General features: G+C 34.8%; 1 protein-coding gene across 1 annotated transcript in view; it reads right to left on the bottom strand.

Annotated features, from left to right (window-relative positions):
• Positions 1-93: 93 nt before the first annotated feature.
• The window catches only part of tmem65 (transmembrane protein 65), a 29,918-nt gene continuing 10,007 nt past the window's right edge, over positions 94-20,004 (bottom strand). Inside the window, exons 2-7 of the mRNA XM_032581421.1 lie at positions 12,560-12,604; positions 10,832-10,899; positions 10,637-10,691; positions 6,562-6,604; positions 5,842-5,947; positions 94-4,700 (exon numbers count right to left, since the gene is read on the bottom strand). Coding sequence (XP_032437312.1) covers positions 4,569-4,700; positions 5,842-5,947; positions 6,562-6,604; positions 10,637-10,691; positions 10,832-10,899; positions 12,560-12,604 — 449 coding nt within the window. The 3' untranslated portion in view covers positions 94-4,568. The remainder of the gene's footprint in view (positions 4,701-5,841; positions 5,948-6,561; positions 6,605-10,636; positions 10,692-10,831; positions 10,900-12,559; positions 12,605-20,004) is intronic.

The following is a 20,004-nucleotide window of genomic DNA, read 5'->3' as shown; positions in this document are numbered from 1 at the left end:
TGAATGGAAGTTGTTCTCAGCAGCTGTCTCTGCCTTGCTCCAGGGCACTTCAAGCATAAATGGAGAAGAGATTCAAGTACAGTGACACCTGCAGACCAATGAGTAAACATTCTCATATTTATTATATTACTTTGTTGCACACAATTCTGCAAAAACACTGTGTAGACAGTACAATTTATATAGTACAAACATGTTTAAGTGCGTGGTAGCTGCTGTTCCAGACTGACCACAAGATGGCAGCACAACATTGCATTCCTTTCACAAAAAAATATTCCTAATTCATATACCTCAAACAATTTTTTTTAAATTTAAATCAAGCAAATATTGCATTTATATTAATTCTTAAAAAAAATAAGCAAGCATAATGTAAACTTGATGCAAAAGGAAACAAATCAGGTTGCTCATGCTGACAAAATGCACGCTACTTATTTTAGTCCCAACTACTAACAATTTAATACAAAACCTGAACAAACGATAAATTGCTCATTATCCTTCACAACAAATCTTCCTCTGAACAAGGCAGGCAGGAAACAAAGTATCTCCCTCCTTGTTTTAACTCCTGCAGCTGCTTTCATACTCAAATCAGCGTTTCTTTTAGCATTTAAGTCTTTTAATCACACAATTTGTGCTCATCTCTCTAATAATACATAATCTGTTCAATAAAGTAGATACAATTACAAATAACATATTTGATTTTTGGTAAGATTCAACTTTCCAAAAATGTTGGGTCAAATTTTATTCTACTTTTGTTGGTTAAGGTAATATACATTAAATGTTAGCTGAGCACTAAAGAACACAAAGATTGAGCAATGTGTGATCCAGTGGATCAATTTAAGATGCCTCTCAGCTCCTCACACTTCCTTACATAACAGTCAAGCAGATTTTTAAATGTCTCCGTGAACTACACAAAGATTTAACAACCAGTTCAGCTTCTCTCCAGGTCAGAATAGAATCAATCATTCTAAACCTGTAACAATAACTTAGGCTGGAGCTCTTGTTCTTTGTTGCATGCCTGCATCACCAGAAAATAAAAAAACAAACAAAAAAAAAGAAAAATCTGCATAAACTAAAAAGGAGTTCACACCAACTATTCCATAATCATTACATTAGTTTAATGAACAGGGATTTTCTCCACTTAAATCTCCTACATGTGACTTTTCTTTCAGGTGCATTTCAATAAATTAGAACATCAAAAAGGCTTTTGAGCTATTAAAGCTATGATTAGTTTGGCTCTCACCTCAAAATTTACTCAGACAAATTAAATTAATTCTATGTTCAAAATAAAAAAAGTTTTTAAAACAGAAATGTTGCATTCTGGACAAAATCACAGGGAAGATTCAGTTGATGACACCTGTCCAACAGTCTTCAATGTTTTTCACAAGGAGGATAGGTCACAAGAGGTCATTGCTAAAGAAGGTGGCTATTCAAAATATCCCAATGTGATATTTGATGGAAGGAAAAACAGACACCAAATCTATCAATAAAATTACATCAAAAAGCTACCATTAAAGAAACCTTAGCTTCCTTAACACCTCAGTAGTGCCTCAATGATTTCCTTTAATGCAACAACTTATATTATTGCAGTAATTTTTGCAAAACGGTCTTTGACCAAGTATTGAGAGGATATACAATTCAGCATAAAGGTATGCTTTTCAACAGGCTGGGATTACTGCGTTAAAAATCCTTAATCATATTGTCCTTGTGTAATGCTGAAACTTAATTAGCTTTGTTGTTTCATTAACTATAAGATAAAATCATAGAAAAACAACAAACAAGAATCTATGGAATTACTGAAAGAAATGGACTCTTCAATGATATTGCAATTCACTGAAATGCACCTGCATATATAGTTTGAAATCCAGGCACTATTCCTAACATATTAAACATATAAAATGCCTGATCATAAAAACAAAGAGAATGAAAAACATTCTTGCAGTTTTGTCTATTAGCACCTTGAAGTTCTGCTGATGTGTTGTTGTACAAGACATCAAGAAAACAGACAAACAAAAGGGGGGATGCAGAAATCTCTGCGCCTTTTCTTTTTTTTTTCATTGCATAAATGTTTTTGGAAATAAAAATCTCAACCATCTGGAGCTTCCTCTGTGATGACTTCCAAAGAACTAAAATACACAGATGGTGGGACTCAAGTTGAGCACATGTAGGAGAGAAAGGAGCCGAACACAAAAGAAAACAAGCTGATACAGAACAACCTTAAAAACAGAAAAAAAACCTTCAGTTTCTAAATAGTGTCTTGCCACTGAATGTTTCCTGATATCAAGCCATAGAAAACCTCCAAGGATCCTTTCTTATCAAACTGAAAAGGAAAACATACTTGATATAAATTAGAATATGCAGCTACATCAGCTCTTCATGCAGAAACGACAACATTATTCGTCGAGGTAGCAGACAACATTATATCTGTTTCATCTTTATTTTATCAAAGGTTCAAGTTGCACAAGACTTTTCATATTCATCTGCAGTGACTATTAGAGTTTGCCACTGAAGTAACGATTATCATCTTTACAAATAAATAGTGTTTGAGATGAAGTTTTTCAAAAGTATAAAGTGTCTATTCATGACAAAAATAAATTTTGTAAATGTGCTTTAATTTAGTTATTTGGAGTGGAAAAGAGTCATAATAGTTGAGCTTGCGAATAAAATTATACATATGAAAATGGGTTAATCTTCTGCTTTCAGTCGGTACCTACTGACAAATAGAACTGACTGGTTTCAGTCCATAGGACATCTAACTATTGATCCTCCCTTTGTGGGGAATAATTGGAAAGAGGAAGACTCAGTTCCAGGTGAGTGCTTCTACTCAGGCGACTTTCACAGGAGGCTTTTGTGCTTTTTGAGCGACAAACACTTGATTAATTATAATTTTAAAAAAAGTTAAACTTAATGACAAATGCTTAATTAAGAAAAGCAAAAGAATATTCTTGCATTATTTTATGTCTTATAAGTGGGGATGCATGAATTCAGCAGGCATGCGCTGGTTATTGTTATGATGATTTATGAATTGTTTTTTTAAAAAAAAAGTTCCATTTTCAAATCTGTCCCTAAATTCTAAAGCCATGATAAAGAGATGCCAAACAGATAGAAAGAATGACCAGTTTTTCCCCCTTGTATGTAGCAAAAGTAAAGTTACAAAACACTGCCCCTCCTCCACTTGTTGCTTCTCATTGCTTGTAACCTGACTGAAGAAACCCTGAAATCTGCTTGGAAAAATGTCTAGTCATGAAACAGACAACATAGGTCTCAACTGAAAACTAAATCAGTGCTACATCTGATGTAGTAAGACCGTTATAAAACCAGTTAGCAAACTGCAAGTAGCATAACTGGTAAGCAGCTGACTGCAGGCTAGTTAGCTCGAATAATGAAACAGCTAAGATCAGCTTGTTCTTAGAGTCAATCAATAGAAAGTGGAATAACAAACAGGTAAACCATTCTGCACAACAAACATTGTAACACTACTATATCTATTATTTCCTTATACCCATGTGCCAAAATCAAAATATCAATAAGAATACCTAATATAACCTTAATATAATCATATTTGTAATAGGAATAGTTGCAGCTTTACTGATTTAATTAAAAGTAATTAAATCATATATATATACAGTTTGTATTGAAGTGCACCTATATTTTATAAAAGGTTATCATACCATGCCAAGCTCTAACATAGACCATAACTTAAAGTGAAGGCACCAGATGGATTAGTGTTAACAAGCTTCTCATTCATTGACTTTTCTGGTTGCTTTTGTCAAAATGTCAAGTTCTGCAATACTCTAAAGTTGAGCTACTTTCTGCAAGTCAGGGTCATCCAGAAAAAAGGATAACCACACTAGACAACCTCTAGAGTTGTTCAGCAACTAAACCAGTTATCAAAAACTGAACTAGAAAATCCATGTAGTTCCACCTTGTTCCTTTTTTTAAAGAAAGTGAAAAGGATGTTATGGTTCTCCTTTACAGAAGTCAGCTGAATCAAGTTCTGTAACGGCTCTACTGAAAATAAAAACGGCAATCTAGTCTCCTAACAGTCATCATGACATCATTAACGTTTATCTGATTCATTTTAAAATGAAAACTATCGAATGAAAGCAGGAATTTTCACGATCGTTAGATAATTCAGGCTGATACTAAAATTATTTTAATAAAGAAGGTACACTGTGATCAAACAACTAGGATTGAATCACTTTCATGATAAACATGTTGCTTTAAAATAAAATGTCTTAAGGTAACAGACTCTGGGGAATGAGGGAACTAAAAATTGCTTTAGTGTTTCTTTGAATGCCAACAATCCATCTTGAAGGAGCTGATAGAAAAATTAATAAGGAACAGGACCTCATGATGCAGACCGATATTTCCTGAACATAACTAAATGTGATACAGACTAAATTAATAAATGGCAAGAATCAAAAAGAATTATTCCATGATACTGCTGTGTTTGTATTCAAGACGAGCCAGATTGTGAAAGCCACCTGAGTCGCCTGACAGGGAATCTATTGTTAAATACTCCTTTGTAATGTGGACATGAAGCAGAATCCAGCTAGAGATGTGGTGGATTGTTAGGAATGTGATGCTGCGTCACTGCGGGGCTGTGCTTCTGCCCCGTTCTCCTCCTTCTCCTCATCATCGCTCAGGAAAAGCAGCGGGAACATTCCCAAAATACAGCCGATGGTGATGCCGATGGCTTTCCCCTGCAGGGAGCAGAGAAGGAGTTCATTTTAGACATAATGACGAAACCAAAGTCTTTCATATGCTGGGTGAGAGTTGATATTTTAAACTTGTTTCACAATTACAATACTACTGTTATAATATAGTTATACAGCAGGGTGACTCAGGTGAAATGTATTATTCATAGCAGGGTAGTGGTGGTCCATCAGTTGGAGGTTGCTGTTCTTATTTGGGTGCACTAAATAGGATGCTATGCTGCTTTTTATTTTTTATTTGTTCCCACAAAAATCCAGCTTCCCATTTCCTTTCTTTCAGCATCTCGTTTTGGCTAGTCCTCCAATACGTCTTCTATTCCAAGGATATCTTACACTGACATGATTTAATTGCATATCTTATTTTTATTTATTGTTTTATTTTTGAGTGAGCGGTCTAGCACCATCAGACAGAAAAAAGCCATACAGTTTAAGTGGGGACTCTAAATTATTAAGCTGAATTATTTTGACAACAAAAACTTTTACTGATAGAAACATTCTTAATGGATTTATAACTGAAAGTAGAAAAGCCAAGAGACCTGGGATTAGAGGGACAGATGATCACATTGTATTAATATTTTAGCAGCTACATAAGTAAAATAGAGTTAAACTCTTAGTTGTAAAAACTCTCATTGGATTTTGTTTAGAAAAGTGAGACTTTTAGTTGCTTCCACTCACTGACTCTACAGACTCATTCAATTAATTTGAATATTATTGAAAAGCCCATTTATTTATGGACCTTTGTCACTAAGTGAAACACTATGTAGATTAATTCCACACATATGTTTGAAAACTTTTATTTCTGTTAATTATAATAATTTTCCACTTAAAGCTAATGTAAAGTATGTTTAATAACTGCTTACAGAATATTTTAAAAACGAAAAAAAAGGTTTTAATCTGGCTGCTTGTTCTAATTTATTGAGCATTGATCTATGTTTAAAAGATCAACTGCATGGCTTGCAGATATAAAATACTATTTCATTCCTTTTAAGAATATCAAAAATGACCTTTCCAGTTGCTGAGAGGTTTATACAAACAGTGTACATCTGGTTTGACTCAAGAGACTTTCCCAGATCCTCTCTACTGAGAGATGGCAAAGCAATAAAAATGTGAAGATTTTGAGTCATCTCACCATGTGAGAGCTGAGCCGGGTCTGCCACATATCCACCTGTTTGGGTGTCAGATCAGGAACCTGCATCCCCAGTCTGGAAGCCAGAGCCTCCACATAACCTGCCAGACTGCAAACATACATGTTACATGTGTTTTTATGAGGTAAAGCACTTTGAAATGCCTTGTTGCTGAAAGGTGCTATACAAATAAAATTTGACTGATTGATTGATACATATCAATTATAACAGGCAATAATCATTTCCAACAAAATCACATTTCTGACAGCCAAGAAAAAACAAACATAAAACGAATGTGGAATTATTTAAAAGTTGGACAAAATACCGAAGGAGGAAGTGAACATATTACTTTTCAGTTTACGGCTCCTGTCTAGAGATTAAGACAACTGAGCCTCTAAATACTAAGCCTAATGGCAAAACAAGTTTTGTGAATAAGATTGTAATTTGAAGGAAATAATTGCTTTTAGGAATGTAAGAACAAGACAAACTCAACTCTAATGAGCAGTTATCCATGAATGAAAACCTAGAATCATATTTAGTTTAGAAGATCTACTCGACTTTTTAATTTAAAAAAAGCTATTAGCACGCCACAAAAGGAAAAACATAACACAGCTCACAGAGCCGCTATAAACTTGCACTGCTCCAACCTTCTCTAAACTTCATAAAATGTGACATCTATTTCTAAATTAACAAGAGTCTTTGGAGGATATTGGAATGCTGCTTACCCAAGACCTGCCAGATCTGAAACCAGGTTCCCCAGAGCAGCGGCTGCACAGAGAAAGAGAAACGCTTTGATTGATTGAAATAAAGAAACAACTCAGGGGAAAAAAAAAACATTAAACTTCATGTGGGATTCTGCAATATTTCTGCACCAACCTAGTGAATAATTAATGACACTGTTTAGACCATTTTATCCAAAAACATTACAAGTGAGGATCATTTCAGATTTAGTACAGAAGGGAATCAACATCAAATGTCAACCTCTCTAGTAACTCCGATTTTTCTGATGCAAGAAGCAGCAGAAGTTTAATAAAGTCAGAAATCCATCAGTAATCAGTTTTTTATTTATTAAAAAAGGTGTGGAAACTAAAGTCTATGAAGGAAATTATCTTTCAGGTACATAGATTGTGTCCAAGATCATTTTGGATCTGTTAGTTGTTAAATTAAGAGAAACTCTGCTTAGTTGACACATTATTTTTCCCCTTATCTAACAGCAGGCTAACAGATTGCAGCCACTCTAAGCCTGAAAACTCCAAAGCAGCTCCTGAGATAAGCTGGAGGAAATAAGTCTCACCTTCCCTGCTGCACCTGAAGCCCTCACCTGTATCAACAGCCACACAGACACGGTGAACAGGTGATTAAAATCTTACCGGGGAAATTAGCCTAATCCCGAGTCTTTATCCATGTTCAGAGAACCGCTTTACAGGATAAACTGAATATATCCTGAATTTTTTTGTGCTATACTGGCCATAATAGCTTTACATTAAAAAAAACAACAATCTAAATCACGGAAGTAAAATGGAAGATTAAAGTGATTTAGGGTGAGAAAAGGGGAGTTTTATAGATCAAGTAGCACTTTTGGAAAGTCACTTTGCTTCTTCCATTCCTGTTCCTGAAGTTTAACTGTCAGCTTTCAAACATTTCTCCTCAACGTACAACATCAACAAAACACAACAGCTATGAATAATTAACACCAGGTTGCATTTTCACAATGGGTGGATGAGAATATGGCTGAGTTTACATTTGTTTATCAAACTGCACGGGTGAGAAGTATATTTGGTTTGTCTTCAATAAATTTCTGGAGGCATTAAACTGCACAATGATTCCAAGTTAAAGGCAGTGGCATCTCTGCAGGATTAAAATGTCCAGATGGATGACTTCAATGTGAATTCCCATCAAAGAGAAAACCTCCTGACGGTGATGAGGTGAGACGGCAATCCTGTCTCACCTCGTTTCACTGGCGTTGCGGCCACAGTGGAGAAACGGGTAGAGAATCAGGAGTCGCTGACATAAACCTGGAACCGTCTCTTTCCAGATTAAATAAGCCGATCGCTCGACCGGCTGGGAGATGACAAAACAAATATAAAAGCAGGTTCTGCATGAATGGAGGCAACGTAGACGAGCATTTGATCTGAAACCCGTCTTCAGGCTCTGATTTGCACTTTGCAGAGGTATTAGGAGCCAAGTAACCATGGAAACGGGGTAATCTAGCAGTGGAGAGAGGGAGAAGGCTAGCTCCTGTGCCCTTATGGTTTTCACAGCATAATAAAGACCCAAACTGAGACCCAGAAATGGCACCATGACGACAGTCAGCTGGGTGGCAATAAAATGCAACAAGATCAGGGGAAATAAAAATATTTCAGGGTAAATTCAGATTACTGAATTTACCCTGAAATTGAATTTACCCTCAGATGATGTCAACTCAGATGACATCATCTGAGTTGTATTGGCAACAAAGATTTTCTGTGCCAGCTAGGATGGAAAATGGAGGCTCTGGTTCTGGCCATGAAATTTACTTCAAAAACTCCAGCTTAGATTAAAGCAGTGACTGCAGGGTTTTTAAGTTCTGACATTTTTTTTCTTTTATATCTGATATTATGTTCACCTCATCCAGGGGTGAGGCTCAGTATTTGGCGAGGCGACTGCCTAGATTGTGTGAGAAAGAGATTAAACTAGATCTGATGAATAATAAAATCCTGCAGGATAAATAACAGCGTACTAGAAGGCAACTTTTTAATAGTCTGGTTCAAAAGGAGAAGACAAACAGCTCTTTCAAGTTATTGTTACATTTTCTAGTTTTTTTAGAATTAGAATTTACTGTACATGTACTGTACATGCACACATGTACAGTAAGATTAAAGCCAGCTCCAAAATAGTGCAAACAATGTAGGAAATATATACAACATAAACATAAATTTGCTGATATTTACAATATTAAATCAGTTACATTTACATATATTCACATACAACCACCATATAATTAATGCATGTGAGATTCAGGGTGTTAATTGCTTTTGAAGAAGCTGTTTTTGAGTTTGTTTTTGTTTTGATGCATCTGTAGCGCCTCCCTCAGGGCAGCAGGTTAAACAGGTTGAATTCAAAATAAGAAAGGCTCTTATTTTGTAAAGTCTATAGTTTGATGCTTGCTTTCTCCCCTATCTAGAATGACCACCTAGGTGAGAAACTTATTAGCTTATTAAATATTATTTTCTATAAAAAAAAGAAATGCATAGAATTTTTTTAATAGCTCAGAACTAAGAAATACGGCGAAATACTGGAAATACTGGCACTGGGAAATACAGTGCCAATAAGTTTGGAGAGAACTGCAGCTTCTATCTGTGAGAGGTGTATATATTTAATCACATTAAAAGGGTTCTTTGTACCAAAAACTGCTTCATCAGTTCATTTCCAGCAAGTCTCAGCTTTTTTGTTAATTTAAATTAGATTTATATAAACCCACGTGTCATATTCTATTGGAGTAAAGCTCTGTGAACATCAATTACACTGCATATGGATCTGGTCTGCATAAAATCATTTGTGTTAGAGATGTGCAATTATTGAAATTTGTGTTTCACTTATTATTAATAAGAATTTCACTTCTTATTATTAATCTTATTTTACTTGTTAAGTGTATGAAATGGTTTCCAAACTCACTAAGAAATAAAGTTAACCCCTTAACTGTCATGACACTGGTGTCCCAGTGAGCCCATTGACTTACATGTAAGTTTTATGAGGATGACAGTGAAGGGGTTTTAAATTATTTCCATGTCAACAAAATAAATGGCTTCATAATTTCGCATCATGATTGAGCAAAGTTGTTATATATACTGTATATATATACTTAAAAAATGAGAATAAACAGCTTATTTCAATATTCTAAAATAATGAAATGGTACTTATTTCTTAGAAAAAATAGACATTTAGCTGTTTCTATTCATTTGCAAAACTCACTGATATAAAGTATTCAACAAGAAAAACAATAATTCACAATTTCTGAGTTTACATTGACATTTTTTTTTTTACTATATTGTGAGGATTTTTTTGGCAATATCACCCGCCCTAGATGAGAACATATAGGGCATCTAGGTATATACAGTACAGACCAAAAGTTTGGACACACCTTTCAATTCAATGAGTTTCCTTTATTTTCATGACTATTGACATTGTAGATTCACACTGAAGGCATCAAAACTATGAATAACACATGTGGAAATATGCACTAAACAAAAAAGTGTAAAACAACTGAAAATACCCCTTATATTCCAGTTTCTTCAAAGTAGCAACCTTTTGCTGTGATTACTGCTTTGCACACACTCTGCATTTTCTTGATGAGCTTCAAGAGGTAGTCACCTGAAATGGTTTTCACTTCATAGGTGTGCCCTGTCAGGTTAATAAGTGGGATTTCTTGCCTTATAAATAGTATTGAAAATAAAGAAAACCCATCGAATTAGAAAGGTGTGTCCAAACTTTTGGTCTGTACTGTATATATATATATATTTAAATATATATATATATTTTCCATTAATACCCTGCTATTTAAAGCCAAGTGTTAGGAAAAGGCATTTGGGACGTTAATGTTAAAACAAACCTAGATATACATACAGTATATATATATACAGTATCTTGTGCATAAAGATGGGAGACCGTTTTGAATTTTGCTAGATAAATGACTTATAATTATCTACTGTCAAAGGTCTCTAATGACCTACTACTTAAAGACACCAGGAGCCAACCAGTAAGATAAGGAGTCAATTTAAATAATAATGGTACTTTACTGCAGGCTGTTTGATCTGTTCTTACCAGCCATGGTGGAGATCCCCAGAGTGACTCCGATGGAGAGTTCAATCTGCGTTCCCTAAAGAACATAACAGAATGAGGTTGAATAGTCCTCCTGAGTTACTGTTCCCGCCTAAACATATCACTTCCATACAAAGTTAGTTTTTTCCTCTTACAAGCAAATAATGGTGAAAGAATAATTCTTAAAACTTTACTTACTGCTGCAATCATGATGGCGTTATCCAGGAAACCAAACCCAATAAAGGGGACAGCGTTGTGGAATAAAACTAAAAACCAACAAGAGGAAAAAAAACAGGAAGAAATGAGCCATCTTTAAGTTTCAACCAGTGGATTATATTGGCTTACTTTAACAGTAAGCCAACATGCATGGAAATGTGGTTGTATGACTCATGTAATACAATCATGAGCTTCCCCCTAGTTATTCTGGTTTGTTCAAAGGATGTTCTAAATGTTCTAAAAGTTAACTAGATGGGGGTTTTAACCAATAAGGAAAAGAGGCCTTAAATTAAATCTCAGAAATACAACAAATTATACTAAATTAGTTTTGAGGTTCTGCATAAAAAAAAGAAGTAAATCAATATTAAAAAGGTTATTGCTGAAACTTGAACAATCTGAACACACTGTTGTGACCACCCCCACATCATAAAACGGTGCTGAGGGATGTTGACTGTTGAGGGTCTAAACAGTTTCTAGAATTTTCTGCTTGATCAAAATCCAACATGTTCTACTGCTGTGACAAGAATGCATTTTTCTGGCATCAATTTTACTTGGGTAATGGTTATAATTCTGGCAAGATCAATATTGTGTCCATAACACTGCTTCTTTATGTTCCTTATCTTAACTCAGTTCTCATTTCTGTTTTAATAAATGCATGCATTTCCTTATTGACCAACTATAGTATTAATGAATACATTTCAGTACAGTTTACACAAGGTTTCTTTGATACAACACACAGAGGTGTATTCATAAAACATGTTTTATACCATAGTGAAAATATGTAAACATGTTTTATACCAAATGATGTGAAAAAACAAACTCACAAGGATTGGTTTGAACACATGGTGAGATAACCTGTATTGCCCCGGGCCATGCATTTGTATTATCAATTAAGGTAGTTTGCAAACTTTTCAAAGTACATGGAGAAGAATGCCTTTTACTCCCTCTGTGTGTGTATGTGCTTAAGTGTGTGTCTGATGCTGGTGAAGTTGTTCCTCACCAGAATCAGACTGGCACTGCAGCAAATAAACTTGAGGGTCTAAAATGCAAGCTCACATTTTGACTCTGGCTTCTTGACACTTGTAGAGTGTCTCAAAATAAGCAGCATTCACGCCTACTTGCTTTTAGATTATGAAAACCAGTTACTCCAACTTCTGTGAATGCACATTTAATTGTAAAAATTTGTAGTAATTTTTTGCCTGTGCAGGGAATTAATCTAATGTTGAACATGATGGGATATTAATCCACACACTTATCCATGGTACCCTATACTTTCACATTTTTGTTATGTTTTAAAATGCCTTGAAAAACTTGATGAATGTAAAAATAGACTTCAAACATTAATATTTCTGCCTTCAACTCGACTGAAGCAGGCAATTAACATTTTGGAACATTCCTGTCCTTCAATTGTCTCATGGCAGTTGTCTCATGCCAGTCATGGCATGTCTGATTTTGAGAACATTTATTGAACTAAGGTTCTTATTCAAAGATGGAAAACTGCTTTCATCTGCTTTATAAACACAGTAATTTTTTATTAGATACACAAACTACTAAGATTGTAAGAAATCATCCAGGCTGAACTGTGGACATTATAGAAACACTAATGACTAAATGACAATATGTGAGATTTTTTTTCTTGTAAGATGCACAGATGTGTGTAAATAGGTGTGGGGGTGTGTGTGGGTGCGTGTGGCAGACTTCAGTCCTCACCATATCTGATCTGGGCTGCAGTCGGTGGCGACGGCTCCAGAGTCTCTGATGGGGAAAAAAAGGAAACATCAGAAGTTGTCTCATTAACTGCTGCGGTTGGAGACTGCTGCAACACAGACACAGTTTGCACATAATAGTCGACTCATCTGTTTGAAAATGAACAACCTCCACCAATGCTTTCCACTGACTCTTTGCAGAGCTACTCAGCAGAAGTTACTGCTTAGACTCACCATTAAAGCTGAGAAAGTGATCTGTAGGATATTCTGCTTTGGATCAGGAGTTATAATCTAAAAATAGTACGGTCTCCATGGCAATGTGTCTTCGAAATAAAAAAAATGTTTCAGTTAAATTTTAACACCAATTACAACACTTATTTTTTATGACAGAAAACAAAAGATACAAACATTCATGTCACTTGAAAAGTTAAACTAAAGTGTGACTCAAGCATTTTTAATATAAAAAAATAAAAGAGACACAGCAAATGGTTAAACTCTTGGATAATTCATTGTGCAGAGTCACTGAACTGACTCCTCAGAAATGTGTCAGACTGTGATCAGAGTCAAAGACCAATTATAAAGAAAAGTCAACGAAAGGTGCAGAATAATCTGCTGAGATCATCACTTTAAGACCTCTAAGAGTTCATACTCTTCATATGTTTCACCACATTTTGGGAAAATAAAGCAGAGTTATTCTAGGAGTTCAGACAGGGAGAAGGTTGTGTTGATGCATTAATGAGGCAAAAGTCAAGAAACAACAACCAACACAGAAGATATCATAACAGCTCTATTCAAAGGACAAGGTTTCATTTAAGAAATTGACCATGTTTTTTGTTGTCTTTTCCCCCCCAAATAAGTAGAAACATAAAATGATCAAATAAAAAAAGGTTATGAAATAAAGGCTTTCCTTTTTGAGTCATTTCAAAATATTTACACATTTAAAATATTAAATCTGGCCCCAAACCTTTCTTTGGGCACAAAGTTCCTCTTTTCCATTCCTTTAAAAAAATCATCCGTCAGCAGCATTAGGAAGCAGCTGCAGCTGTCTCAAGACTCACAACAAGTAAATATAGAAATTGTTGGTTAGTTTGAAACCACCCTGTCAGTGTGGCTGGACAGAAACAATGTAAGCTTTCAAATTGGCAGGTGAGCTCCCAAAAAATTCACTCGCTGTTCAAAAATATTATTTACAATGGGCAACTGAAAATATTTTGGATTAATAAATAAGACTGACTTAAACTGATATACTGATATTTGGTGAGATTTTATTTTCTAAAGATGAAGTATCTGAAATGAAACCATAAAAATCATTTTTAATTGCTTTTTGCAAAGCCAATATCTACATATTTAAATGTGAAAATGAGCCTCAAATTTTTCTGAAGTAAAAATATGACAAAAAATAGGGTAAAGGTCAGAACTTCACAATTTCACAAAAATGCAATGCAATACCACTGCTTAGTGCTGCAAATGACAATATCCATACTTTTACCCCACATTCTTTCAAGTCTTTTCTTTCAGTTTCTCTTTCCTTCGTCACAATGTCCCACCTTTTCTTTGAGCTTTAAGATCTTGGCCACCAAAAATAAGCACTCACAATGTTTCCATAGGCAAGTGATAGACCAACACACCCAAAATATCACTAGCATGCAAAAATTTCAGTTTATGCCATTAGAATTAAGGTAATCAACGAAAACATTGCATCAAATCTCCAAAACTGACTGTAGCCTAGGAAGCCCCATCAGAAACTACACCAGTAAACTGAAAATCGACAGTTGCCCAGCAACCAAATCATATAGTAAAATAAACTGAAATTTGCTCACAAAATCTTGAAACATGATTTCCTACAGTAAAACCATGGGTGTATGCGCCAACTTATGAAAATGTGCATATTACTGACAAGAGTTTAAAAAAAAAGAACAAGAAAACATATCCACTAATTTTGTTAAAACAAATTACTTATTTTACTTGCAATTTTCCAGTTCACTGAATAAATGTTCTTGCATCAAAGGTTGGAGTTTTCTATTTCTTTCAGTGTGATGTTATGCTGCTGCAATAACCTCACAGAACAGGTTTTCATTTCATCACTACCTCGGATGCTGATAAATATACCTGGCACTGTCCATCTAAATGAGTAAAAACGTCCACCAGGCAACATAATGGGGGGAAAATAATGTTTCTAAGCAAACTATAATAAACTGACTTCAGAAAATAGGTTTTTCATACAGAAAAGCAACAAATTTATATTTCAGTAAGGAATAACCTGGACTAAAAATACACCAGAACCTTTGTTTGGTGGAATAGCAATAAGACATAAAGATGATTGAGTTTAGGAGATGAGAAAATTTCTGCATTTAATAAGGATATGGGTTTACCTGTCATGTGAAGAACCGGGGAAGATTACAATCATTACGTCTGCAGGTGGCCATTTAAATTCTGAAGCCTTTCCTCATTTTATTAATGGAAAATGGATTGTTTTCAGGACAACGATAATGCATCTTGGCAGGGCAAAGAGCGACAAAAATCTTTATTCGGGATGTAATGGCATCATCAGATGGATGGCTATAAAAATTAGAATGGAAATATAAGAAAAGAAAAGAGGTATCCATGCCAAATATTCAAAAGGAATCAAAACTAAATAGAGTTTTCATTTGAATTCATTGGTGCAGATCTAATCGTAGATTTTTCTTTTTCTTTATTTTTTAGCAGTCATATGTTGTTCTATGCGGCTGATGAGTTCTCAGAGTGAAGGTACAGCTCATATGTGGTCGTTGTTTTCATCTTATTCTTTTGAAATAAAACTACAATTGAGAAAAAAAATAACAGTTTTCTGCTTCAGGCAATAAACACACTTTATATAACAAATCTAGGTTTTTTACCTGTGACCAGCTCATTCTTTAAGAAATAAGCCTTTCACATTCACACAAGAGTATAATGCACTATACCCAACTCAGCTTGAACCTCAAGTTGCTAAGCAACAAATGCCCCTCCTTGAACTGACCATTGCTGACTAGGGGCAGGGAAGAAAGGTGGAAGTGACAGTAAATATAGCTTCTCAGTTGCAAAATCAGCAGGAAACAGCCAAGCTGCTCAAGGACAAACAAACTGTGTGAGAAAACATCACAACAAACACTCAGAAAACTTAACTAAAAGGCTTGATATCAGAAAGTATTATTTGTTTTTTTAATCAAAGCTTCTTTTCTTCCAGTCAACTTTTTCCCTTCAAACACATTCCAGATAGGTTAAGAATTTCAATTTCACTTGTTTCCAAAACTCTTTACATGAAAACAAAAAATACATTTAATTTGGAAAGTCTTTTAGATGCGATTACATATATAAATTAGAATACAGTATCTTTATATATATAGCATTTTAAATATACATACAAAAAATAAGTATAGTATATAACAAATTAATCCCAACTGTCGGTCTATGAAACCATACAAATACTCTGATCTGCAGAGTAGTCAGACCACAAACCAGTTCCATCTGTAAAATAATTTGTTAAACTACACATCTCATCACAACATACTGTATTATAAATCTGGCTTAAAGCCCAAACACACCATCTGTTTTTTTCCTGTTGATCATATTTTCCTAAACTCTTTTCCTAAACAAAGAAAAATCTCTCCTTTTTCTGGTATCCCTCCAACTGGCAAAGTCATGTTGCTTAACATCTTTGGTTTTAATCGTTTATCTGAAGTGATGAAGAAGTGGATATTTGCAGAAAATGGTCTAGATGGACTGGTTAGTATATTTTAGGCCAATTTGAACCTTTCAGTTACAGACAAAATATAAAAGAACCATCACGACAGCAAATATAAAAATCACTAAAATCCCAGTGAATTAGTTACAGTAAAAATGGATTAACATTCATGAAATTTGGCACAATGAGCATCCACCCTACTAACAGGCTCTCCTGAGGACACAGTAATCTTGAATGACGAGTCCTACTGTGCTTTTATGACTAAAAATGTCAAAAGATATAAAATCTTAACAAAAGTTGCAAGAAATCACTTTTAAATACATCACTGTGCTTTAATAAGTTCCTGACCAGACATATTCTTGTTCTTTCTCATTTTCTGATACAAAACCTCTGCTCTTAAGGATGTTATAGATCTTGTAACATAACATCCTTTGTATCCTTTGTGTTCTGTGCAATAATCGGCTTTTATACAAATAAACTTCACACATCTAAAATACACCTGTTGATTCTTAGACTATTCATTTCCTAAGCAGTGCTGTAAATATCTAGCCACCTACTGGGAATAACCCATTTTCTGCCTTTCTGAATCTGACTTACTAATGAGTTCAGTGTGAATACAAACACTGTGACTCCTGGGACATATGTCCAGAAATAGACCTGACTGAAAAAATAAATATCAAAGCACTTTATGCAAAAGCAGCAGTAACATAAAGAAGAGTTGTACCCTGTTAATGGAGACTAGCTCATAAAGCTCTAACTGACAGTTGTGTGTGCCAAACACAGTTCGTATGTCAGTGTGAAATGAAATCAAACAGTCTGAATGTGTGTACATATTTGGACGGCTGCAGATGCTGCCTCATCTGTCTGTTTTCATGCTCCTGATTAACAACGGCGGAACAGCTTCTGCAGCATAAGGCCAACCTGATCAACAGACAACAACAAGCAGGATCTTTCTGCGAATAAATCTGAATATTTGCATACATTAGCGCAGTTATTAACACCCGACGCCTGAACAAATTCATTCATAATCGTAATGCCAACATGCATTTAGCAATTATAATCACCCTGTGCTCCATTGAGAAAGATTTTGAAGGCCAAAAGTACAATTTCATCATCAGTGAAAAGTTCAACGCTGAAATCTGAACCACCGAAGGCATCTGACACTAATTATAGTTACTCAACTGTGGAAAGAAAGAAAAAAAAAAAAACTTATTTTTGCATTTGCTTTTCAGAACATTTTAAGTTCATACATTAGAGCCTGTGGAAAAACATTGTAACAAATTTTCTGTAATTTGTACTTTACTGTAAACCCAGGGAATAAACTATAATATCCCTGTAAAAAGCATATTGAGTTAGTGTAACTTTATTTATGGAAAAAATAATTTGTAACTGTCTTTTTAATAAAAACAAATAATGCTTAAGAGAAACATAGTCCACTGCTGTGTAATTAAGTTAAAACGAATCAGGCAACAGAGTCTAAAAACAAACTACAGAGAAGGCAGGCTTGTTAAGGGTTAATTTCTTTGTAGAATGTTTCAGCAACTCTCAATCTGAATTGGAACGAAACACTGTTAAAACCCCTTTGAATTTCTAAAACCAAAACAGATGACAGACCCAATTTGCTTGATTGTTAAATGTGTGAAATAAAATTAAGGAGAAATATGGAGAATGCAGAGGAGAGATAATCCCATCAAGTGTCTTCATGTCACAAACAAATAAAGAACATGAACCATCATCTGCCAAACCCACCTCTGCCTCCCCCAACCAGCCTCAAGTTTTACCTCATTCACCTCACACTGATATTTTACACCATCTTTCTAAAATGAATTCAAAGATAAGAGTGTCCCTTTTGAGACACCAGATTTCACGTTGTGATGAATGTTGACACAGAAATACAAGTCAGCCTAATTAAATGTGCCACTGAATAAGAGATTTTGCGGACGCTTGTGCTCTGAATACAAATTATGCTTTTATTTGTAAAAGATAATCTGTGGATTTGCAGCTTCTTGTCACAGTAGTACAATATGGATGTATATTTTTGCTTCATTTGAACATAAGGTTAGACATCACAAAACTGAGCAGGATTTTATTATTTATAATTAAAGAAGCTGCCTCAATATCTAAAGCTGAACAATAATAAAAATTAATATCAGAATTACTGAATAAAAAAAATATTAGTCTTCAGAATGAAATGCAGTGTGGAGAGCTTCAGTGTAACAAGAAGAAATGACATATCAGCAGAATTTCATTATTCATAAAGCAGCAATCAACTTTTCTAAGCCAATGCCAATTTTAGGTTTCTCTTGCGGTTCTGCCAGGAGACTTAGCTGATTCAGAGAAAAAAATGGCCAAATTTGATACCTCGGATGTATTACTAATTACTATACAAATAACTTGACCACAAGGTCAAGTTCAATCAAAAATTCAATCAAAATTTTATTGAATTTTGGAAAGTCAAAATTCTATAAAAATCTAAATTCCAGATTGAAAATGGTAAATTACTTGTTGACATTGAAATCAATATGGACATGTTAACTTCCTGCACACCATTCGGTTTTTTGAAGATATTAAACTGATGTACAAAAAGCGCTCAAGTTTGCTAAAGAGTGCAGAAAGGTTTGCTTCTGAGTGTCAATGTATAGGGTTTTTTATTTTTTTTACAGAACAATAAGAACTTCATCAATAATATAACAACGGCTGAGGTCTGTAATGTAGTATCATACATTCTCCCTGCTTAGAAGTTAAAAGCTATTTAGGAGATGCTCCAGTGGGAGAATGCCTCAGCTGCCTGCCAAACAACAGGGAGAACACAGTAGTGCTTATGGGCTGAGTAAGAGAAAAGCACAGATGTCTGCAAAAACAACAAAGGACAGAGTCTAGCTAGTGCCAGCAATTAAGAAGCTTCCTTTAGGATTTCCAGTTTGTTTCAAGTCAAACACAAAACTGAGATCTCGGGTACTGCTGGACTTCCTGTAGCAACAAGAATAAGTGTATCAGATAATAATAAGAATCAATGTAAGATTCTGTCGGAAACCTAAAGACTAATATAAGCAATATAATTCAGTAATATTGCAAAAATTGTTTCCTAAGCAGTTGGTTGTTGCTAAAGAGGTACTGAACTATTAAAACTGTTTTTTTCAAAAACCTTGCTAAATAAATGTTCTATAAATAACTAGCGTTCTTATGAACAGTTTACAATCCTAATCAGCTGGTTTCTTAACTACAAAAGCAGCTCGAAAACACAAGGTAAACAACTTTTAGAGCAAGATTATCAGAATTACTTGGACATATGTACAGACTAACAATGCAAAAGGATCGAGTCAGAAATAACACTTTACCTTTTTAAACTCTCTGATGGGATGCGTGATTTCAAAACAAAAATATGCTTTTTAATCAGAAATCTTATGTTTGGAGCATGTTTTGGTTTTTTTTAAGTTTATATTTAACCAATCAAAAAAAACATTAAAATTCAGAGTTTCAAAAATGGTGCTAAGCATTTTGATTTGCTGCTGTTCGCCATGTCATTGCCCTGCCTGTTTTAAAGTGTGAATACTTCAGGTGACCACTTTGGGGAGAAATAACACACCTGGAGTAAAAGCACTTGTTCAATCAAAGCATTAACTCCGGTTCTCTCCACAGTTCCCATTTTAACCCTGTTATTCTACAATCTACTGACTGTGCACTTGTCAAGTACTGTGGTGCATCCCTGGAAATTCATCTCAATCCCACAGCATGAGGCAGCACTT

The sequence above is a fragment of the Xiphophorus hellerii genome, chromosome 13 (genome assembly GCF_003331165.1).
Source record: "Xiphophorus hellerii strain 12219 chromosome 13, Xiphophorus_hellerii-4.1, whole genome shotgun sequence".
NCBI classification, from domain to species: Eukaryota; Metazoa; Chordata; class Actinopteri; order Cyprinodontiformes; family Poeciliidae; genus Xiphophorus; species Xiphophorus hellerii.
Note: the sequence above shows the minus strand (reverse complement) of the source record. Positions and strands in the feature narration are given on the sequence as shown.